Source organism: Equus quagga, chromosome 18 (genome assembly GCF_021613505.1).
Source record: "Equus quagga isolate Etosha38 chromosome 18, UCLA_HA_Equagga_1.0, whole genome shotgun sequence".
In the NCBI taxonomy this organism is placed as follows: Eukaryota; Metazoa; Chordata; class Mammalia; order Perissodactyla; family Equidae; genus Equus; species Equus quagga.
In genome coordinates, this window is record NC_060284.1 from 31,293,404 (window position 1) to 31,319,688 (window position 26,285).

At 36.0% G+C, this 26,285-nt stretch overlaps 1 protein-coding gene across 1 annotated transcript in view; it reads right to left on the minus strand.

Moving 5' to 3' along the window:
- Nucleotides 1-26,285, minus strand: part of DPYD (dihydropyrimidine dehydrogenase) — a 764,091-nt gene that overhangs the window by 308,859 nt on the left and 428,947 nt on the right. The window contains exon 14 of the mRNA XM_046645669.1: nt 7,810-7,974. Within this exon, the coding sequence (XP_046501625.1) occupies nt 7,810-7,974 (165 nt within the window). The remainder of the gene's footprint in view (nt 1-7,809; nt 7,975-26,285) is intronic.

Here is a 26,285-nt window from a genome sequence, read left to right on the forward strand (position 1 = left end):
ATTTACCCATGTAGTTACAAATTCTGGTGGTCTTCATTCCTTTGTGTAGATCTGTATTTTAACTTGTCATCATTTTCCTTCTGTCTAAAATATTTTCTTTTAACATTTCCTGTGTTGCAGATCTCCTGGTGATGAATTCTTTCAGTCTTCTTGTGTTTGAAAAAGTATTTTTGAAAGATATGTTGATGAATTTTGAAATCTAGGTTAACAGTTGTTTTTTTTCTTTCAGCACTTTAAAGATGTTGTCTTCTAGCTTGCATTGTTTCTGGCACTAAATCACAGCAGTAACCCTTATTTCTGTTCCTCTGTATGGAACATGCTTTTTGTCTCTGGCTGCTTTTAAGATTTTCTCTTTATCACTGGTTTGATTAATTTGATTATGATGTACTACCTTGGTGTAATTTACTTCATGTTTCTTATGATTGGAGCTCATCAAGTTTCTTGTTTTGTGTGTGGGGTGGGATGGGGTGGAGTGGGTAGGCTTGTAGTCTTAAGCTAAACTGGAAAAATTTGGGCCATTATTTCTTCAAAATTTTGGGAATTTCAGTACATCTTAGGCAACTTGAAGTTGTCCCCAGCTCATGAATTTTAAGTTTACTTTATTTTCTCTCTCTCTGTGCATTTCACTTTGGATAGTTTTTATTGCTATATCTTCAAGTTTACTACTCATTTCTTCCACAGTGCCTAGTATGTTATTAATAACTTCCAGTGTATTTTTCATCTCATTCATTGTAACTTTCATGTCTGGAAGTTTGATTTAGGTCTTTTATCTAACTTACATGTCTTAACTTAGCTTTTTGAACACAGAGATTACGATTATAATAAAAGTTTTAACGTACTTGACTGCTAATTCTAACATTGCATCAGTTTTGGCACAGTTTCAATTGATTGATTTTCCTCTTATTTTGGGTTATATTTTCCTATTTCTTTACATACAGAATAATTTTTATTTGGATGCCAGATACTGTAAATTCTATCTTGTTTTGTACTAGATATTTTTATATTCCTATAAATATTCTTGAGCTTTATTGTGAGTTGCAGTTAAGTTACTTGGAAACATTTTGATCCTTTCAGGTCTGGCTTTTAAGGTTTGTTGGGCATGACCAAAGCAGCACTCTGCCTGGCTAATGAATCATAGGGTTTTCCAGTCTGGCTGGCAGGAAGAGTCACTATTCCCAGATCTATGTAACAACTAAGTATTAGTCCCTCTAATCCATTCAGAAAGTTCTTTCTGCAGTCTCTCATAATTTACTCACATGCATGAGCTTATCTGTTCTCTTCTGAATATTCAAGAGGGACTCTCTTCAGCTCTCTGGAGTTCTCCCTGTATGCAGCTCTCTGCTTTCAGGTGCTCTATCTTGTGAATTTTAGCCACTTTGGTCTCTCTGGACTCTCAGCTCTATCTCTTCAACTTAGGGAGGTCTCTGGTTTCTGCTCTCTGTAATGTGGCCTGGAAACATTCTGGGGCAATGGAAGAGCTCCTCTCCTTTGTTTGCCATCTCTCAGTGACCACTGTCCTTATTGACTTTTGATGTTCTAGGTTTTAAAAACTCTTGTTGCATAGATTTTTTTTAAGTTTTCTGATGTTCCTGCTTCAGTTGGGAGGGCAAATCAGGCCCCCTTTGCTCCATCTAGGTTGCAGCTAATGTTTTCCTTTAAATAAAGGAATTAGGCATATCCTATCTTGAGAAAACATTTGGCTACATGGAGCCAGAAACCAATTACAGAACTATGAGCTATATTATGTATTCTGATTAATTTTGGCTGCTCTTGTTTTGTGGAATTAAACATATTTTAATTTTTCTTTGCTTCTATGTGGAAACCAAGAAAATAACTGTCACTGTTTAGTCTTGTTTTAATCAGAAGCTGTTAAGTCAAACGAATGAATGAAATTAAAGCAAGGAAGTATAATGAATAAAACATTGCACAAGAAATAAGACCTTACATTCTATATGACATGTAATGAACTCAAGTTCAAAAGGATCACTAAAGAACACATTTAGTGATTAGTTCTCACCTTTTTACTTGGTAATTATTTCCAAAATAGTGCCTTTTACATGACCTGTTAGTTCACAAACATTTTGAAAATTAATTGGGCAATATACTTTAAGAGTTATAAACATGCTGCTACCTTTGACTTGTCAAGTGTCGCCCTCAGAATATTTTATAAAAACTAATTATTACTTTAAGTAGGCATAAAAGTGAAATGCATAAAGGTAATCTATGTAATACAATTTATAGTAGTCAATAATTGCAATATTTCAAACATGTTATATATGACAACATTTAATCTTTACAACAACCTCTCAGAACAGGTATTGTTATCACACATATGAGGAAGTTGAGGCTGAGCCTGTCAGTAAATAGCAAGAGGAGAGGCTGAGATTCAAATCCATTCTGACTCCAGACCCATGCCTTTTGCTCCTAGACTCTAGCAACTCTAGAAAAGTGAAAACAGAGATTTGTTACAATAACTGGGCATGGACGGTTTTACCCCCCACCCACTCTAACTTCTAAAGTGTCCATTGCTGTCATAATTCATTTTTATTTTTACTTTTTGTAGACTAGATGGATCTTTTTAAAAAAATCAATAAAGTAATGTCACCAGAAAATCATCCTGGATTTTAGCAATGAAGGGAGGTTGGGAAGCATCTCTGTCCTCTAGAATTCATGAACAATATGAGAAAATCACTACTTAAGCTCTGGGGTAAAGAATGGGAGTTTCCTGGGGATGTTCTAGTCTTCTCTTCAATGCCTGATCCAGCAGTTTCCTAATTTATTTAAAATAAATCAGCGTGGGAACGTGTAGAAATTGACAGAAACGGGGACTTGACAAGCTCAAAAAATTCCAGGGGGAGCAAAGGAGGAGTCCCCTCCAGTGCAGGGTTGCTTCCCTTTCTGAGGTGGAATATCCTCTTTGGGATATGAGATGAAGAGAGCCAACGTGCTGTTTATGCTTTACAAGCTCTATAAAAAAAAGCAAAAGCAGCAACCCTGTCCTGGTCATTGCTGGCCTGACAACACGTGTATTGTAGTTTATCTGTCACTAAATTTTATTTTTCTAAACAGATTGAGTGAGTAACAAAATCCCCCTATTTCTAATGTGTGGAGCTTAATCATAAACACTCCAAAGCAAAGGAAGCCCACTTCTGCTAAGTCAGCCTCTGTGGTGGCTGTTAGGAGATGGTGCAGCGGTTAAGAGGTGATGACCATCCCCTGAATAAGCAGCAAGCATCCTCCTTGCTTGTGGATGCCAAGATCTGACTCAGTCCCTTGATTCCCTATTTTCAGATACAGAACTTAAGATGGGGCCAGGTAACAGTTCAAACCAAGGTCCACCTTGAGTCACTGGCATTGTTTTCTATAGACCGTTACATCCCTGCAAAGCAAAGGGACCTCTGCTGAAAATGTCCTGTGCTGGCACTAATGACAAAATAAGGATTGGCTGATGACAGAACTTCTTTTCTTGCCAAATAAAAAAATTTGTTTTCTTTTTTGAGAGTCTAAAGTTAAGAGAGCTCAATATAATTGGCCCACCTGAGTGAGTGGGCAAGGGAGGATTGGAATAACATATATTCTTAATTCCTCAAATTCTTTAGGGACAGATGGAATACTTGTTGAAGGTGTAATGGAAAGATTTCCACTCCCAGTGACTTCACTTACTAGCTGTGTGACACAGGACACAGTTAATGCAAGCTCTTTAAACGTCGGTTTCCTCATCTTTAAAACAGAGAAAAAAGTCTCTGCTTCACAGATACATAAGGCCCTTAGTACAGTTCCTGGTACATATCAAAGGCTTCCAGTAAATAGTTCTGATATAGGAGTTTTATAAATATTTAATGATATATGTCAAAAGTCATGAATGATATTGGTTGTATCAATTACAGTAGAATCAATTGAGGAGCTTTACAAAAAATATACAAGGACATACATACATGTAAACATATACACACGTACTTACAAACACACATAGATACATATTCATTGTAGCCATGTCAGAATTTCTGAAATGACCAAACTAGGATAGGGCCTAACCACAACACTATTTTTGAAGCTCCCCAGGAGATTCTAATATGCAACCATAATTGAGAACCACTGGACAGAGGTTCTTAATCTGAGGTCCATAGAACTCTTGGTAGAATAAGGGAAATTCATGCAACCTGGATGGGACAAAATTTAGACCTTTATTTTCACTGAAATTTAGCATCTCCTCATGAATACAACAAACCACAGGAGCACTATCAATACTGTAACCTTGCACCACCAGAAACCACAGAAAATGATCACACAGTTGCTGTAGATATCTCAAGGTGTCACTTAGAGTCACCATTACACCAAAATTGCAGTAGTTATTAGACCTGCCACTAGATTGTATTTTTAGCGACTTACCAAAGAGTAACACATATTACTATGTCACATTTTAAAAAATATTTTGATCATTTGATTTTAATATAATGGGAATCCTTTGTAAACTATATAATTTTATTTTATGCTTTCCAAAACACTCTGTAAAGAGGTTCTTAGGCTTTACCAGGGTGCTAAGGACCCTGGCACACACAGGAGGTTAAGAACATTATATTTAGAGGTGACTGATGAGGAAAGCACCTTCAGCAATGCTGATGAAGAGCGACTTCTTTGGAGTCATTTTGAACTTACTGTGTGCAATGCTGATTGATTCTCAGCAACGAACTGAGAAAGGGTTTCAGTAGAAATGTGGTGTATTGTAACAGAAGTATATTTACATATCAATTGTTCTTCTTATTAATTTCTATAACAAAGCCATCACTCTTTTCTATCTTCACCAGCTGATTCACTGCTGAATCTTTATCTTTTGCCTAACTCTTACACTAGCTGCCACAAATGATAGAAAATGTCAGTCTTCGCTTGCTAATTCAGTGCAATCTGACAAAATGCAGCATGTATTTTTTGGTAAAATTTCTTTTCCAAGCCTAAAATATATAATTTCTAAAGCTTTTGCAGTGAGAATGAAAGATTCACTTAAAATTGACTTCTGTAAGCCCTATTAAATAGTATATTTCATAATAAGCATTGCAAAATCTCAGCTTAGGAGCAAAATAAGTCTTAGCTAGTAATAAATTGTCACTACAATGATCAGTCTGCCAAATTAAATTCACGGATAAATAAAAGAAAACCTTGAAAGCCACTCAGAAGTCTAGTATATGTGTAGGCTTTGGTACAACACTGATAGTTAACAAACAAGCCATTATAGTACATTTCAGGGAGTCTTGATGCCTTTATATTCAAGATATTCTTTCAGCTGTTTCCTCTAGTTCATGGTCAACTGGTGCCTACTTGCTCTGGAAACAGGGATACTAGTTGCTGCTATTAGCTGACCTAGCCACAAACAGCTAGCACAATTTCTTTTTCAGAAAAGTTAGCCCTTGCTTAGAAGCTGCCAGAGTGGTTGAATTATCCAATCCCTGTCATTAAAGGTGGCAGCCACGCACTCGAGAATGATGTGGGAAAACTCCAGTGAGAGTGATAATTAAACCTGGAAAATGAAAGGGTCACCTTCTTTCATTCACCTCATTGGGTTTGGCATCAGAGTAATTCCAAAACAGTGGGGGATACTCTGCTCTCAGCATGGCAATATCTAGGTGCACACACATTATTTCTCTGAGTTCAAATGGGAATGCAATTTTAATTGTATTTAAAATGTTATCTTTGATATGGGGAGTAAACATGTTAGAAATTAGTTCTAGAAATGTAGGAAAAGAATAATCAGTATAATCTAAATGGTGGAAGAATTATAAACAAGAAAAGAATGCATTGTTTTCACAGGAAAAAAAGCATTATAGGAGAAGAAAATTGTTTCCAGGGAAATTGAAAAGAACATTTAAACGTGTCTCTTCTTTCCACTTGACTGTGGAATCATAAAGCAAAGGTTTTGTCTCAGCTTTCTTGTTACTTACTGCCCATTTCTTGGAGGCCATTATTATAACATCCTACTCCTGCCCAAGAGAGGGCAGAAAGTATCAGGTAAGCTTAAGACAAACCATTGGTGGGAGTTATTTTCCAGGAAAAGGGCTTTTTTTTTTAAAGATAAGTTGGCTTATCTAAATACTATTGAACCAATATTTGGGACATTATATTTCATACCATTCTTATGTTGCATTACAAATTTTAAGGGCCTGAAATGATATTGCAATATAGGCAGGTGCACCACAGAACACTATTATTAGACAGGAGCATGGATGCTAAAAGTGAATTTCAAGTTCAAATTCTGGCTTCACCATATAATAGCTGTGTAATCTTGGGTATTCTATTTCACCTCTGTGTGCCTCAGTTTCCTTATCTGTGAAATGGGGAAAATAATAGTACCTTATAAGGTTGTTGAAAGACTAAATGAGTGTTATTAAAATACAGGAAGCAGTTATAACCCCACCTAGTGCAGAGTGAATATTACATAAGTGCTTATACTTATTACTATTATTATTTTGCATTTTCAGTACCTAGCATAGTACTTAACACTGCAGTCCAAGTTTACAATTATATTAATAACCCTTTTTATGGTTGACCACTTTTTGTCCTTGTCATTCTGAGAAAAGCTTCCAAAACATGTGGGTCCCTTAAAAAACAAACAGCTCAAATTAATTGTTATTAGAGTTGACTGTATAATGTGAAAATGGAGATGATTGCCACATCAAGCTCAGAAAGTGAAAGATCCCTAGTAAGCAGAAGCTACAGATGGGTCTTGATAGTTCCCTTTACATCTGAAGGGTTGACTTGCAGAAGATCAATTATATTCTAAGTGATCATATTTTGATTCAAGGTAAGAGAGAATTTGAAACAATTAGAGCTTTCTAAAACAAACAAACAAAAACTGATGGTCTGTGTAATAGTGTGATGTCTAAAGTCCTTTTGTAAGATTTTCTGATTTATAAGTTTGTAGGTAAATATCCACAAACTTCATTAGATTTTAAAATACTTATTACTAGAATACTTGAAGTGTTCTCATTTGTCTTTGAAGGATTATTGCAGAAAAACCTTTTCTACAACATAAACACACACATTGCCCCAAATCTTAACCCCATTCACTACCAGCTCATTGAGAAAGAGAGAGAGAGACAGAGGAATGTGTGTGTGCGTGTATGTGCATGGAGGGTAGGGGTGAGGAGGGGAAGGGGAGAAAGAGAATGAATGAGTGACAGTAAGGACAACCCCAACCAATTATTGAAGAGAAAATACTATCCATATATAGTATTTATAGGCAACACATAAAATCCACAAAGGAATGAAATATCTTATGTAAGTCTGATTTTACTGTAATATTTATGCACAGTACTTTAAAAGAAAAAAAAGGTTTTATAAAAGATAGTTGACTCATTTAGTATAAAGGTTAAAATTATTTGGTAGATTATTTCCCACTGAAAAAATACAAATAAGCTATATAAGAAGATATTCTGCTTCTGCCTCAGGTTTATATTTAAAATGATTTATAGTCTGCAATTTCTTCCTAAGGTCATCACCTTCATAAATACTAGCCACATACAGTGAAAACCAACTCAATAAAATGAGTATTTCATTTCTCTTCCTCCTGCTTATGTAGATACTTCTTCCATCTACATGGCACCCATTTATAACAAAGCCTTACATTGTGTGGATTTTTATGAGTTCTTGAGCTTTTCTTTCTTTTTTATCTTTCTATGCATCAGCAAAGCAACTGGCAGATTCTTTAATAAAATATATTATACACATTAATATTTATAAGCCTATGAATTGGATGTTTAAATAAACATTCACCAACTTACGCCAATTCTTTTGTTTTAGACATTAAATCACACTTACATTGTCTGGAAAGTCAGCCTTTAGTTCAGTGACACTTTGACACCAATATGCAGCCGTTTTTTCACTGATGAGCTCAATATTCAGGAAGGAGCTTTGTCCAGGGCCATACATGGGGCCAGAGGTGATCCCCCGGATGATTCTGGGTGAAACATTTGTCACGATGTCCTGATGAAAGAGTAAAGATATTGGGTCTCCTTTTGACAAAGAAAAACTATGATCTTTAATCATGTTGATCATTACCATATTAAGCATTACTCTATGCTTATTTCCATACGACAATAGTTTACGAAGTCCCTTCTCATATTTTTACAGAAGAATTTTTTAAATATATTTTAAATTACAGTTGAACATAAACTACTTCCAAATGAAAGAGTAAAATAAAGTATTTTTTAGCTTTATTTAAATTACATCTTGTAATTAAAAGATTAGCATAATGAAAAAATAAAAAGACGTAAATTCACTTACACTGGTTTTGGGCACACACATTTTAATCTGTTTGCAATTAAATAATAAATAAAAACATGATAAGTAAACTGTAAGACTATCATTTCAGTCTATTTAATCTAAGTATCTCCAATGAAATTTTAACTCCAATAAGAGTTAATGTTTGTAAAGAAAAAATATATTTTTTTTCTTAAAAAGTAATTCCAATGTAAATTGGCCAAGGAGTACATATTAGTACAACTGGCTCATCAAACTTTAACACATACTCTAACAAATAATTGGGTCAACTTACCTAGAAGATTCTAACTATAAATTCACATTCAATGAGAACTCACTTTTCCCAAGACTGAAATGAGTATATCAATAACTTCCTGATAACTATAAACAGTAAACAGTCAAATTAACTTGCTTGTTAAGTGTAATTAACAATCCACAATTACTTCCAAAGCTGTATTAACAAAGAAGAGTAACATTCTTACATTACAGAAAACTAAAAAGAAACAAAGAAGGAAAATGTTTCTTCAGCCAACTTCCAATTAAAATTAATTTTGAGTAAAGGTCATTTAGTTAAGAATTTATCAGAATTAGTCATTTAAGTACCCCTCCTTACCATCTTGTCACTTTTAGTGAGATAACATGAACCCCCATTAGTATATAGCAATTAAGGTCAATTTACATATTTTAATTAAGAACCACCCCATATAAAACAATTAGCGTAATAGGCATACTAACTGGATTTCATAACATTTGGACGTTTTTCCAACTAGATAGACAGGAAACCTTAATTAGCATTAATTAGCGCTGATCTGCATATGTTTGATAAGGCATACCCTTGCCACAAAAGATTATTTATTCCTGAATCTGCCAAATGCTACAGTTGCAGAGGATAAAAGGACTTTTCTTCACATTGCATGTTAATTTCTGGTAATTTACATTCACTTTTACATTCGAATTAGTATATTATAAAATAAATGGTATAAATGTTACAATAAGCCTCCTTAAATATGTACATTTTTACTTATAGGAATCCTGCCAGTTAATGTTTTACTAATTAAGCCATTCCACTTCTATTGTAATTGTGGGCAACACCACCAGGCTTACTTTGATTTGCTATTCTGAAACCATGTTACACAATCTTAATGGATAAAATAACAAGTAGAGTCACTCCAGGAAGCTCAAGCCTAGTGGGTCAAATTTCTATCTTGGCAAATGCTTAAAAGTACGCTCTGCATCCCTGCAGGTGGCTTCTGCACAGCTCACCTAGTAGGTACTCTCGTGCTACCGTGGTCTGATAAGTCAATTCTAGAAATGTTTCATTCAAATGAGGCTGGTTTTCCTCTATGCTCCAATTTTTAAGAGTCATACTTTCAAGCCTTGAGGGCCTCCTTTCCCTTCCTATACTCCCTACTCTAAATGCTCTCCATCTAAATAAGTCCAATCTAGGCCACAGGCTGTGCCCTGTACAGGAAAACATGGCCAAGCAAGTGAACAGAGTACATATTCAGTTCACCAAGGCACGTGCCCTCCCACTGGGTAGTTCCACAAAGAAAGGGGTACCTATTTTAGATGACCATTCTGTAATTTATATTGGCCTGGAAGCAACACTTTCTGCTTATGCAAAAAAACTGATTCATGTATTACCAGTGCCCCTGCACCAGCCCATTCTTCAGGTCTTAGCTGACACTTCAGTCTCTTTGGGAAGCCTCTCTGATCTCTCCAACACCAAGTCTTAATAAGATGCTATGACTTATGCCACCATTGCAATATATACCTTCCCCAACTAGCAAGCTTAATACTCTGTATGCTGATTGTCTATATTCTGGTCTGAACCTTCCACTAGAGTGTAAGCTTTGGAAAGGAAGAAACTATATCTTATTTACTACTACGTGCCCAGCTGGCCTGGCCTTTAGTAGGTGCTCTAATAATGTTTCTTAAAGGGGTCTAGACTAAAACCCTAGGCACTAGAATAGGTCTTGTCCTGAGGTTTGGGACTATAAAGTATTTATTGCTGGCCTCATTCTGTTGCTGAGCAGACAAGTGGGTTGGGCTTATATTCAAATTTCAGGTACTTGTTCTGTGCTTAGATCCTTTCCTACTAGTCCACTCCTTTAGAACTGGGGTCCTTATTTGCTTCCCCTGATCCCTCAGGCACACCCTCTCCCCCGCACTCTACTATGGTTAGATCCTGGTACCAGCATGCTGTGATACAGACTGCACATTACTCCATCTCTCCCCATCTCAGCTACTGTAGAGCCTTGATAACACGAAGAATGCTTCAACTTCATCCTTCTGCAGGTTCCAAGACCTTCCTGATTACTGGCCCTAAATTGTTGGGTTTATCTGATCCCTGGGATCCAAATCGAATGACCCCATTCAGGTATAATCCAACTCATGCTCTTCTGGTTCTGGTGGATGTGAATTCCTAACCTGGTTCATGGCCACCAAGAGGATTTCTTAGCTAATGAACTATCAGGACTCTAACCAACTGTAGTTGCCTCTTGTGTCTGTGCCCTAGGCTGGGCCCACATCTTCACAGTATGTGTAGAAAATATTTTAATGTCATAAAATAAAGAAGACACAGAATGGAAGAGTTGTACCTATACTGAGTAAAGAAAAATTTGACAGTCCAGGAATTCTAAGCCATATGCAATTTTACAGTAACCCTCCTAACAACAACTAGGCTAGCAGCCCACGACAGCCAAAAGGGTCAACAGTTGGCAAGACTTAACTGGAGGACAGTCAAGCAAATTCTTCTTTCTTGAAATGTCCCCCCTCAGTGATACCTTAAAACCTAAAATTCCACCCTTAGAGATTTTTCCTTTGGGTACTGTGAGCTAAGCTTATTGTTAATGTTGGAGTTGTTTTATTTTTCTCTTCCATAATTCAGTGTTAAGCTGTACATATACCAGGGGAGGATTATCAACAATCTACTTAACCAAGATCAAACAGGCAGTACAAAGTAAATCAAAGAGTAATTTTATCTACTTTATGATCGGGATTGCTTATTCCTTTATGTTGATTATAATAGGGAGTATTTCTGTAAACAACTCCATTTTCTCTTTCCTTAACTCAAGCAAAGAAAAAAGATCCTGAACAGCTGCCCATATTACAGATGCCTACTGTGTAGAACTTATCAGTTATCAGTGAGTCAACTGTTACCAGCATAGCAATTTAAAAATTCAACATATTCCAAATTCAACTAAAGTACTGAAATTTCAGTATGGTCACCTGGTGATAAATCAGTAACAGAAATTTTATCCTAGGTTTTCTTTCCAAAATTCAGTCATTTTTCCTACTACTTTGTCAAAAACCTTCTCCACTGACTTGAGACTTAGAATTTTAAAACTAAGTGAAAGATGAATGAAAACTTGGATACTACCAATTATCCTTGGTTATTCGATTAGAGTTAGAGCTTCAATAATTGGGCAATAACTTACTAAAGCTTTTGACCTGGGAATACTTCAATTTGAGCATGATTTTATAAGATAATATTTTGCTTTAATATTTAATAGCTAAATCATGTTAGCATTGCTTAAGGGAGTTAATATAATAAAATAAACATCATCAAGACTAGTTAGAACAGATAAGAGTTCATTCTCTATAACAAAGAAGATGAATTACCATAGTTCTAATCTTCAGGGCATTAACAATATCCAGATTTTAAAAAGTTGATCTTTATAGATAAGTAAGCATTAAGTGATATCTCTGCTTTATGTGATATTGTAACTACCATTATAAAATCGAGTGTTAGTGACCTCTTAACATGTGAAGTGATGATAGTGATTTTTCAGCATTAGTAAAGAGATTTAAATGGTAAATAGACTGATTATATTTGTTTGTTTAAGTTCATTTACTTGACCTCTCTTCTCCTAAAAAGCTATATTGTGTTTCCATGGTTACTACTGGATGAAGATAGTCACAATAGCCTCAAAGAACAGAAAAAGGAAACTTTGCAAAGATGTTCCGGTAAGAGACTAGGAAAAATTTGGGGTGCAAAAAATTTGGATGAAAAGGAAAAATAACATTTGCAGAGTGAACCACTGCTACTATATCACAACAAATGAATTTTAGAATCATGTAAAAAGCTGTGGAAAAATATCTAGATTATGATCCCTAAAACAAGCAAAACAATACAACACATTGCTTAGTGAAACATACTTACGTGATCAAATATAAATATAAGTAGGAGAATAATTAAAAATAATTCAGGGGAGCAGTTATCTCTCGGAGTAGGTCGATGCTGGGGGAGAAACCGGGGAGGGTGGAGCAAGAAAGGCTTTCTAAAAGTATTAGCGATATATAATTTTAAAGATGCTTTATTCCTGGAATGCTGAAACACCTGGTAGAATGAGAAATCTGTGTAATGAGCTCTGTGGTAGCATAGTGCCTATTGTTTACGCTATCAAGAAAGTTTTATCGGTTTACCAGAAAACCTGTAACTTAAACCTAATGGATATTTGTTCCGTTTTTGATTTCCAAGATTCTGCTGTGAACTTCCTGTTTTTGTCAAACATATATTTTAGTTATTTGGTTTTATAAGCTAGGACTTCAAAAATGAAATGCATTGCAGGACAAATTTTCTTCTAAAATATGTCACACTCTATATGAGTGGGATTTAACTATACATTATTTCATAAACGAGAAGAATCACTTTGCAAATAAATCTAACAATAAATATCCTCTTATATAATATGAGCCCATCATTATAAATCTGGCATACTGCTACCCTGGGAATAGCAAAAAGTAAAATAAAATTCAACAGTGGCCCAGTTTCTAGTGCAACTCCACTATAATGAAAGACTCTAACATTTTATTTTCTTCATAAACAAAGTTTATTAATATTTGATTATTCCCTAAAGTAAACTTTCTAATGGTCAGAATAATCTCTACTTGGTTATTTTGGAGGGGTGGAATCAATAGGATGAGAATTTGTTCTCAATGCATCAATTTTTCCATCCTAATATCTTACACAAAGAGAACACTCAAAAACCAACGGAATCAGTGATAAAATTTACGTTTGTCATCAAGAACTTTAAATCTGTCTATCCACATGGAAAACACAGTAAACAACAAAAACAATGTTATCCTAGAAATAGAAGATAAATTATCAGAGATATAGTGGCATTGAAATTCCAGAAACAATAATAATTTTTATGGCATAAATCTTTCACATACTTCATCTCATTTGATTTTCACAACTCATTCATCGTGCTGCTAATGCTAAAAGTAGGGCTTGGAGAAATTAAAGTGACTTGTCCACCGTTGCACCTGCCTAGTGAGCTTTGGAGACGAGACTAGAATTCAAGTGCATTTATGTGATATGAATAATAACAATATTAGTGACCTCTTAACAGTTGATGTATGTGATAATAATTGGGACTGACTTTAGCTGCAAGAAAAACAAATCAACTTAAACAAGCTAAATTTAAAAAAGTAGAATGTGGTATATTTACTTTAAGGGAAAGCAATATCTCACATAATGCAAGGAAGGAAACGCAGCTAAAAGGAAACAGAGCTAGGAATGTTTCTCTGTCCTTCTGTCTGCATATCTCTTCATTCTTCTCTCTCGCTACAGAAGTCTTTCCTGTCTCTGTTTCATATGATAAAACATAGGCCCCTGACTGGTCCCAAGTTTACAAGTTATAGGTATAATCAATCCCCAAAACTGGTGGCAGAGATGCTGATGGGCTTAACTTGGGTTCGATGTTCACTCTGACTAATTACCTATATCTAGCAGGGTAGAATTAATTAGAATTTACATAGATGCTCATATAAACAAAGATGGAGTAATTAAGAACTGAGCAAGTAGTCTTAAAGGAATCTACTACACCACGCAGGTTCACCCTAGAAAGCTCAGAGGAAAATACCATATAGATATCGATAAAAGGTAATAAGCTAGGAAAATGGCTGTAGAACAGAAAATAATTATCATTTAGTGAAATGAAACTCTCCATAGTCTTGAATCAACTGTAATTATCCATTTCCTATTCCTGTGGCCCAAAGATCAAAGTTCTAAGAACTCTGTGAAATCCTCTTGTGCTTTAGGCTACATTGGGAATTCTGTAATTCCAACGTGTTGCTGTGATGGAGTGTGAGTCTTGGGCTGTACTGAAGTGAGTGAATTGGATACTCTACGTAAAGGGTAAGATAGTGGAAGAAGAGGGGATAAACAAACAAATAATAATATATTTTGTTCTAGAATGACTAGGAAAACAAATACAATCTAATTAGGCTTAAAAGAGAGGAATGTTGAATGGAAACTGAACATACTGAATATCTACTATATGTCCAGGAAGAAATTTAACTCACATGCTCTCTAGAGCTCCCCTTGGGCCAAATGTCCCCACCTCCTGATAGTATCAAACAGCTAGAGGATTTAGTGTCTCACACTGCACAAATATGGAAATTAGTTTTTGAATTTTACTTATGTATGACTGTAAAATACTGGGTCACAGACTTGTACACAAGCCTTTTGTCTTCCCTCTTGCCCTTCTGCAAAAAGCTTATAACCTTGTGAACAGGACATTAAAAAGTAATTTGTTTTGCTCTTTGACTTTATCAAGTGTCAAACTGGCTTCACTATATCACAGAGAGGTTGTAGGATATTGAGTGAAATAATATTGCACATGCCTGACATGTGGTACTTGATAAATAAATATTTATTCATTCATCAACTGACCAGCTTCAGAAACAGTCAAAACAGAAGTCGCGAGGGTTCAAGTGACCAGTCTTAACTAGTGCACGGGCTGAAGCTGGGGACACAACAGAAAATGAGGATGGGAAGATTGCATAGAGTTGGGTCAGATTAGAGACTCCTGAGTGACTGTTGTAAGGAGTTCAGATTTTTTCCTGCAGGCTTTGAGAATCCATTGTGTTCTGTCTCCTATTCAAGTTATTAATACCATAGCGCACAGCAGCTGTGCATTCAGAGAGATAAGTTTTACAAGAAACAGATGAAGAGCTTTTTCAGCGCTGATATCAGATGGATTAGAACGTGATTAATCAACAGACAGACTGATTAAATTATTGGGTTCACTGTTCAGATAAGAGGTTTTGGATACACTCTGCCAAACTGTAATTAACTTAGAAATTTCTGCTGGCCTGCTTATAAGATGATCATGTGATATGCTTTGAAGAAATCTTTTAAGGCCCAGAACAGCAGCTGCGAAGGTGTAAGCATGAGTCAGTTCTAATGATTATTAAACATCTTCAAGTATTAGAGCAGAATTTTCATTGAAAGTGATAAACATTAAGAAAGAAAATGTTACTTTTTATAAAACTTGTATAAATCCTCTGGTTTTACTCTAGAAGCCACTGTAAATGAAATGGCTATTATTTAAGGAAGGGAGCCTCTAAAACAATCAGACAGGAGTTTCCCATTTCTGCAAAATCGTTAACAAGATGTTGAGAGAAACTCTCACAATATAGTACATTTAAAAATACTGGACAAGATATGGAAAAACAAAAACAGAAGATGCACAACTGTACTGGTGTCAAAATAAGGAAACTTCTCAGAGATCAGAAATGACAACAGAGCAGAGGTCCACAAGGACAAACTAGCTGTACAGTGATGTTTGCCCTCAAGGTTTCTGTCCGTCCCTGGTGGCCTAGAGGCTGAGTTCTAATGGCTTACAAACCTCTGAGAGAACAGACAAAGTCAGGGCCAGAGCATGGCGGCGGGTACATTAGAAACCTCCACATAAGGCAGGACCAACAAAAAGTGATGCTGTCAATCGGTGAGCTAGAAAATAACCATAGGGCAATGGGTGGGGCATGTGTCTATATCAGCCTTCATACTGGATAAAAAAGAAACTGTCTCCTCTAAGAATTCAAACTTGAGTGGGCCCCAAAATCACAAGCTGAAAATTTGGTTTAAACGTGGCTCCTGATCATGGTGTCCTCAGATGACCAGTAGAAGCCGTGGGGACCTGGATTTGGCCCCCCCAGATATGTCTCTTTGGCATGAGGATTATTGGGCTGATTGCTTTTGATAAACTGGGACTGGCAAGGAGGCTCTGAGGAGTGGAACTTGCTTGCCCTTTGTTAGGAGACATTTACATTTGTAAGGTAAATCTCTATCTGTAAAAGGTGCCTCCCTCTTTGTACCAGGAAGAAGAAAGGAGATGACCTTCTCTCTAGAAACTCTTAATCAATACCAAAGGCAAGGACTTAAATCTACATTTTATTGTGCTTGTCTGGTAACCTCCTGTAACTGACTTCACTCCCCCTCCCAACGTTGGCATTTCTTTAAGGATTAAGCATCTTTCCTTAGGCTAGGAACTGATTGCTGCTCTCACCTGTGACCACCCAGCTCAAGACAATAGACTTGCCTTCTGCTATGCCCTCCGAGATAGCAGACCATTACCTGCTGTGTCCATCAAGCACTGTGCTGACAGGGCAATCTTGTGACTATTGTGGGAGGGACATTTCAATCATATGTGAAACATCCTGTTTGGGGATATATAACCACTCTGTGCACCCCACTTCTTCGGTGTCCTTTCTTCCTTCAGGAAGAAAGGCCCTGGGCCATGGTCCTCATAAAGCTTTGTTTAATTTTCTCTTGCTATTCTGTCTCATGTGAATTTAATTCGTTCTCCAGCCAGACGAACCCACTTTGGATAGAGGAAATGTCTTCCTTCCCTACAAAGCCATCTCAAGCCCTCTCTGGAGGAATTTTTGCCCCAGGTATCAAAAAATTCCCGTAAATAAATTTCCAAGGAATGTGAGCTTACAATAGAATTCTGCTAAATAAATGAGGAAAAAAGACATCATGGGTGAGGGCCAGGAGGAACAGAAAGCTACAAAATCAGATCCACAAAAAAAATGCAGATACTGATGTTAAAAAAGATGCAGCAGCCCCAAAATGGAGTCACTTACCCCCTACAAAAGTAAACCAATAAACCGAATACAGGAATACATCAAAAAGATTATACACCATGATCAAGTGGGATTTATACCAGGGACACAGGGATGGTTCAACATCTGCAAGTCAATCAATGTGATACACTACATTAACAAAATGAGAAACAAGAACCATATGATCATCTCAATAGATGCAGAGAAAGCATTCAACAAGATCCAACATCCATTTATGATAAAAACCCTCAATAAAAAGGGTATAGAAGGAAAGTACCTCAACATAATAAAGGCCATATATGACAAACCCACAGCCAACATCACACTCAACGGACAAAAACTGAAAGCCATCCCTCTGAGAACAGGAACAAGACAAGGGTGCCCACTTTCACCACTCCTATTCAACATAGTACTGGAGGTGTTGGCCAGAGCAATTCGGCAGGAAAAAGAAATAAAAGGAATCCAAATAGGCAATGAAGAAGTAAAACTCTCGCTGTTTGCAGACGACATGATCTTATATATAGAAAACCCCAAAGAATCCATAGGAAAACTATTAGAAACAATCAACAGCCACAGCAAAGTTGCAGGATATAAAATCAACATACATAAATCAGTAGCATTTCTATACACTAACAATAAACTAACAGAAAAAGAACTCAAGAACTCAATCCCATTCACAATCGCAATGAAAAGAATAAAATACCTTGGGATAAATTTAACCAAGGAAGTGAAAGATTTATACAATGAAAACTACAAGACTTTCTTGAAAGAAATTGATGACGACATAAAGAGATGGAAAGACATTCCATGCACATGGATTGGAAGAATAAACATAGTTAAAATGTCCATACTACCTAAAGCAATCTACAGATTCAATGCTATCCCAATCAGAATCCCAATGACATTCTTTACAGAAGTTGAACAAAGAATCCTAAAATTCATATGGGGCAACAGAAGACCGCAAATTGCTAAAGCAATCCTGAGTAAGAAAAACAAAGCCAGAGGCATCACAATCTCTGATTTCAAAACATACTACAAAGTTACAGTGATCAAAACAGCATGGTACTGGTACAAAAACAGGTGCACAGATAATGGAACAGAATCGAAAGCCCAGAAATAAAACCACACATCTATGGACAGCTAATCTTCGACAAAGGAGCTGAGAGCCTACAATGGAGAAAAGAAAGTTTCTTTAACAAATGGTGCTGGGAAAACTGGACAGCCACATGTAAAAGATTGAAAATTGACCATTCTTTTTCACCATTCACAAAAATAAACTCAAAATGGATCAAAGACCTAAAGATTAGGCCTGAAACAATAAGTCTTCTAGAAGAGAATATAGGCAGTACACTCTTTGACGTCAGTTTCAAAAGAATCTTTTCGGACACCATAACTCCTAAGATGAGGGAAACAACAGAAAGCATAAACAAATGGGACTTCATCAGACTAAAGAGCTTCTTCAAGGCAAGGGAAAACAGGATTGAAACAAAAAAGCCCACTAATTGGGAAAAAAATATTTACAAGCTACTTATCTGACAAAGGGTTAATCTCCATAATATATAAAGAACTCACACAGCTCAACAACAAAAAAACAAACAACCCGATCAAAAAATGGGCAGAGGACATGAACAGACATTTCTCAAAAGAAGATATGAATATGGCCAATAGACACATGAAAAGATGTTCATCATCGCTAATCATCAGGGAAATGCAAATCAAAACTACACTAAGATATCACCTTTCACCTGTTAGAGTGGCAAAAATACCCAAAACCATGAGTGACAAATGTTGGAGACATTGTGGACAAAAAGGAACCCTCATACACTGTTGGTGGGAATGCAAACTGGTGCAGCCACTATGGAAAAAAGTATGGAGATTTCTCAAAAAGTTAAAAATAGAAATACCTTATGACCCAGCCATCCCACTACTGGGTATCTATCCTACGAACCTGAAATCAGCAATTCCAAGAGTCCCATGCACCCCTATGTTCATCGCAGCATTATTCACAATAGCCAAGATGTGGAACCAACCTAAGTACCCAGCAACTGATGATTGGATAAAGAAGATATGGTATATATACACAATGGAATACTACTCAGCCATAAAAAAGGACAAAATCGTCCCATTCGCATCAACATGGATGGACCTTGAGGGTATTATGTTAAGCTAAATAAGCCAGACAGAGAAAGACGGACTCTATATGACTCCACTCATAGGTGGAAGTCAACATATAGACAAGGAGAACTGATCGGTGGTTACCAGGGAAAAGGGGGGTGGTGGTGGGGGGGCACAAAGGGTGAAGTGGTGTTCCCACAACATGACTAACAATAATGTACAACTGAAATCTCACAAGGTTGTAATCTATCATAACCTTAATAAACAAAATTAAAAAAAAAAAAGTAAACCAAGACTTAATTCCATTCTCAATCTCTCCCAGAAATGTAATCTTAACCAGTGTGGAATTTCTGGTCAGTACCATTGAGGTAATCTGTCATGTGGGCCCTCTCCATCCTCTAGAGGAAGAAGAAATCTGCATGATACAACCCTTGCCATTCCCTTTCCCCTAAAGAGAAGATGTCCTGGCCCAAAATAATCCTTTCTTTTTCTTTTGCTAATAACTTTCTTGCCTCATCCTTCCGCCTACAAAAACCTTCCATTTTGTACAACCCCTCTGAGTGCCCTTCTAGTTGCTCAATGGGATACTGCCCAATTCATGAATCGCTTAATAAAGCCAATTAGATCTTCAAATTTACTCAGTTGAATTTTGTTTTTTAACATTGACATTATCAGATATAGAATATAAAATAAAACTTTAGAATGCTTGAACAATAAGAGACTTGAATGTGTAATCAAAGAATGAAAAACTCAAAATTATCTTGAAAATTTTAAACATAAGCAAAAAGAATTTCTAGAAATAAAAATAATAATAATAAGTGGGGGAAAAAAGAACCTTAATAGTTTGGGGTAAACAAGAGATTAGACATAACTGAAGAGATTTAGTCAACTTGATGATATTCTTCAGAAAATTACCTGAAAGGCAGCACAGACACATGAGATGCAAAATATGATAGAAAGGTTAAGAGACGTGGAAGAAGACACAGAAGACAGGGTGAGGATGAAAGGAGAAATCGAATTGGAGCTCATAAGAAGATAACGGGGAGAACTGGGGAGTAAATATTTCAACAGATATTGTCAGAAAGTTAACAGAATTAATGAGACACCAATCTTCAGATTCAGGGACACTAATAAACTCAAACCACTTATTGGTAGTGTCAATGGAAGTCAGAAGACAGTAAAATATTTTCTATAAAGAAGAAATTTTAACAGAGAATTGCATACCTTCAAAATTATAATGGAAGAGTGAAAATAAAATTATATTTTCAAGACAAAGAAATGATGAGCAAATAGTTCACAACAGAGAAAATGAATGAACTAATGCTAATTCAACTAAGATGGATTTGAAAAACAAAACAATGAATGGTAACAAGAAAAAGCAAGTTGCATAAAAATATAAATTGTGTGAATATATTTATATGAACTATACAAAGAGACAAAACTAAACAGTGTATTGTTTATGGATACATATGTGGCAAGACATATACAAAAGCAAGAAAATGATTATCACAAAATCTAAGTCATTACTTCTAGAGGAAAGAGAAAGGAATATAACGGAGGAGGGGTACGTAGAGAGTCAAAGATATAGGAATCATACGTTTTATATCTTATCATTTGAAATGAGAAAAATGTATTCATTTTATTATTTCCTAAACTGTATATCTAAATTATATACACTTTCATACGTATGCTAGATTTCATAGTAAAAGAAACAAACCCAAAACTTACCAAGCAGAAGAAAAAAAAAAATAGGATACACACCTGAAAGTGGAAGACTCTAGTGTCAGCTAAGACTCTAAGACTGGTACGTCCTGCTTCATATTACCACTTCTGCTGATACATAGCCCTGAATGATGTTTTGGAAAGAGCATTGATTCTAATCATTCTTCTAACAAAACGATGAGATTATATGACATGATCACTGCCATCACTTCCAGCCACCACTGATTAGGATAGCAAAAAGCCATTTTTATCTGTACAACTATAAAACACACAGCATGGAAGGACTTCAGATTGGAAATGTTATCTGAACCCTTTTTTGGTCCATGACACAAATGTATGATTTAGGGGTAATCTTAAACTCATATTAAAATCACTTGAGGTAACACAAACACAAACACACACACACACACACACACACACTCACTTTGGCTATTTTAGGGAATCCTCCCACCAATATCCTACTGACTAAGATGGGGAAACCCAGCATGAGGGACAAAAAAAAGTTTACTTCTGCCAAGAATGTGCAAAACTATTCAGCTAACAGAAAATCATTCATTTGAACAAATATACAAAGTCATACTCCCCTAAATGTAAGTTAAGCAGCCATGAGATTTAACAATTGAAACAATAAAGTTTAAAGTATGTTTTCTCATAATTCTAATACCCCTACTCAATAGCATTCTTTCATATATTAGGCCATAAAGACACTTGTATTATAATTACACAATACCAGTTAAAAAATGTATTATGTCCTACAGCACTTAGCCTTGACAAACAATTGCTGGATAACACATTCAACTGAATACAAAAAGCAATCTTTATCACAGGTTAAAATTAGCCTTGGAACAATAAATGCTTTCAAAGCTATTCTAAACTCCAAACTGCTTTGCACCAGTGGCTTTTGAGGAAATGCAAACAAGTACACTGAAGGACATTTGAAAAACTTCCTGGCTGTGTTCTCTAAAGTTTTTTTTTTTTTTTCAGTTTCATAAGGGATAATCATGTTATATTTAAAAGGTGATCAATATGGCTTCATAGGGAAAGGTTTTAAAATTAGAAGCAGGGCCAGCCCTGCTGGCCCAGTGGTCAAGTTTGGTGTGCTTTGCTTTGGCAGCTGGGGCTCAGTTCCTGGGCACAGACCTACACCACTCATCTGTCAGTGGCCATGCTGTGGTGGTGGCTCACATACAAAAAGAGGAAGATTGGCCATGGATGCTAGCTTAGGGTGAAACTTCCTCAGCAAAAAAATTAAAAATGAATAAATAAATCAAATTAGAATCAAAACAAAAGAAAAGCAGATAACCAAGCAAAGAAACTCTGAATTCTGGATTTGAGAATGTGTTATTCATAGTAAGTCTCTATTTTAATTATCGGGACCACTTTTTAGGCATTATTGTAGAAAAAGAAAATCGAATGGCAAACTCTTTGCTTTGATGGGGTTCAGGACAGGCTACCCCAAAATATGGCATCTTGGCATATAATCTTAAACTGAAGGAGTCTGAGAAAACGGCAGAAGCAGGAAGGTCATTCCGACACCCCACCCCCACCACTGCTGCCCCTGAAACACATCATAAAACTCCCATGTGAAAGGCATCTTCCTTGTACCAGGAGGAAGGAAGATGTTCTCATCACCAGAGACAGGGAATTCGGGGCCAAGAAATCTGTTCAAACAAACCTTGTTAAACTCACCCTTATCTTCCTGGTTACTTCTTCATTTACCAACCCTAGCTCAAATCCCTTGGTCTTGTCAATTTTTCACAAATTTATTGCTTCTTTGCCTAAAAGGCATAAAAGCTTCTGCTCTGATCACTTATTTGCGTTTTCATGCTCTTGTGAAGGCTCCCACGTACATGTAAAAATTCAATAAAATTTTTATGCTTTTCTGCTGTTACTCTGGTCTTTGTCAGTTTAATTTTCAGACACAGCCAAGGACCCTAAGAGAGTCCAGGAAAAACTTTTTCCTCCCCTACAAATGGATTTTTCAGTTGGTTCAAACCCAATATTCTGAGATAATATATTTTGTCTACTCATTCTTCACAAGACACTACGAAATGTAGAATTTCATCATTTAAATTACTTAATTACTTTAATCATGATAGCTATTACTTCTGAAAATGGTATAATCAAAATCATAACAAAAAAGAGGCGGGCAGATGGAAATGCTGGATAAAACCATAAAATAAACATTCTTACAGGTTGACCTAAAAATAAACTGGCTCTTGGTAGAGATGTTATAGTAAAAATCCTTTGATCTCTTTTGATTAAAATACCGCTTTGAGCCTCTACCACTAGCTTGTTGAGGTAGCCTTAGAGATTATCAGATGGGTGGAAGGAACAACCCAGTGGTCGGTTTTCCTTTGGGCTGTAGTCACATTCTGACTTTAAGTATATTCTGACTTCAAGTAAATAACAGTAACAGTGACAATAAATACATTTTAAATAGCAATGAATTAAGTCACTTAAATGCTTATCCGGGTGCCAAGATTGATAAAACTATCGCCAAATGATAGCTTATATTTGTACAGTGCTCTATAATTATCATTTGTGCTTTCACAAATACAATAAAATTTAACACTATTAAACATTCTATGAAATGAGAGAATATTTTCCAAGGGTGTTTGCTGGATATTTGGGGATGGATGGGGAGTTCTGTGATCACACCATCCTGAGAAAACATCAAAGAAATAGCTCTTCTTGGTGATTCACAATGCACACTAAAGGCTTTGAGATATCCAGAGCTAAACCTACCTGCCAAACTTTCTTTCTTTTTTTTTTGAGGAAGATTAGCCCTGAGCTAACTACTGCCAATGTCCCTCTTTTTGCTGAGGAAGACTGGCCCTGAGCTAACATCCATGCCCATCTTCTTCTACTTTATACGTGGGACGCCTACCACAGCATGGCTTTTGCCAAGCAATACCATGTCCGCACCTGGGATCCGAACCAGCGAACCCAGGGCCGCCAAGCAGCAGAATGTGTGAACTTAACCACTGCGCCACCGGGCCAGCCCTGCCAAAGTTTCTATAAACCATTATCTCACAAACCTGTTGGACTCTCTGAAACTTTTATTCATGTATTACCAATTAATACTCCATATGACATTAATATTTTATAGAAAATAGATTATGATATACACATAGGTCTCTAAAATTTTCAATAATGAACCCATCAACAAAAGCAAACTTTTGACCATATGTCTCCAAAAAATCATTTACAAAAATAGAAATCAGGACAAAAAGAGATGAAAATAACATAAATAGATATTTTCATACTTTTTTACATGTCCCAATGTTTTAGAGACCTTTGAACTCATAATGGACAGAAGGGCATTGAAAAAGATCTGTCTGGAGTGCAAAAAGAAGAAGGATCTGTCCAGAGAGAAGTTAAAGATCTGCCTTACAAAGGACAGGAAGATTGTTCAGAGGATACGTTGGTAAACTCCTATTGTAAAGAGTCAGATAATAAATATTTTAGGCTTTGTTGGTAATATGATCTCTGTCACAACTACTCTACTCTGCCATTGTCACGTGAAAGCAGTAATAGACAAAATATAATGAACAAGCATGTCCGTGTTCCAGTGAAAATTTGATTATTGACACTAAAATTTGAGTTTCATGTTATGTATTGACCACCTATTTCTTACTTCTATTTAGATGCATTTCATATAATTTTCACAAGTCATAGATATTATCTTTTGATTTTTTTTCCCAAGCATTTAAAAATGTAAAAGTCATTCTTAGCTCATGGGCTGTACAAAAACAGGCGAAGGCCAGTTTTGGCCAGTGGGCTGTACCTTGCAGACCCCTTGTCTCACGTACGAAAGGGCAGATTAAAGAGGAATGCCAAGGACAACTACGGAGGATGAAGTAAAGCACCATTTTGATTTTCCTACTAGGCTTTAAAGGTGAAACATGAATAATTTAGTCAAAGATGATTCTGTTTCTTAAAGTTTCATAGGGCTTAAGACATTTAAGCTGCTTGACAATAAGTAGCAATAAGAAATCAAGCACAAAACATCTTTCCATTTATTTGTGTCTCCTTCAATTTCTCTCTTAGGGAAGAGTTTGAGAAGGATAGGTATTAAATCTTCTTTGAATGTTTGGTAGAGTTTACCAGTGAGGCCATCTGGTCCTGGACTTCTGTTTGTTGGGAGCTTTTTGATTACTGATTCAATCTCCTTGTTAGAAATCAGCCTGTTCAGATTTTTTATTTCATCATGATTCAGTCTTGGTAGGTTGCATGTTTCTCAGAATTTATTTATTTCTTCTAGGCTGTCCAATTTGCTGGCGTATAATTGTTCATAATTGTCTCTTATGATCCTTCGTATTTCTGTGGTATCGGCTGTAACATCTCCTCTTTCATTTCTGATTTTATTTAACTGAGTCCTCTCTCTTTTTTTCTTGGTGAGTCTAGCTAACAGTTTGTTAATTTTGTTTACCTTTTTAAAGAACCAGCTCTTAGTTTCATTGATCTTTTCTATTGCCCTTTTAGTCTCTATTTAATTTTTTTCTGCTCTGCTTAACCAAGGAGGTGAAAGACCTGTATACTGAAAACTACAAGACATTAGTGAAAGAAATTGAAAACGATAAAAATAAATGGAAAGATACTTCGTGCTCACACATTGGATGAATTAATATTGTTAAAATGTCCATACTACCAAAAGCAATATACAGATTCAAATTAATCTCTATCAAAATTCCAATGGTATTTTTCACAGAAATAGAACAAATAATCCTAAAATTTGTTTGGAACCACAAAAGACCCCGGATAGCCAAAGGAATCTTCAGAAAGCAAAACAAAGCTGGAGGCAACATGCTCCATAATTTCAAACTATATTACAAAGCTATAGTAACTAAAACAGTATGGTACTGGCATAGAAACAGACACAGAGATCAATGGAGCAGAACAGAGATCCCAGAAATAAGCCCACACATATGTGATCAATTAATTTATGACAAAGGAGCCAAGAATATACAATGGGGAAAGGACAGCCTCTTCAAATTGGACAGCCAAACGCAAAAGAATGAAACTAGACCACTATCTTACAGCACAAACATTAACTCAAAACGGATTAAAGACTTCAACATAAGACCAGAAATCATAAAACTCCTAGAAGAAAATATAGCTAGTAAGCTCTTTGACAGAGGTCTTAGTGAGGACTTTTTGAACTTGACACCAAAAGAAACAAAAGCGAAAATAAGTGGGACTACATCAAACTAAAAAGCTTCTGCACAGCAAAGGAAACCATCAATAAAATGAAAATGCAACCTAGTACATGGGAGAAAATAATTGCAAATCATATATCTGATAAGGAGCTAAGATCCAAAATATAGAAAGAACTC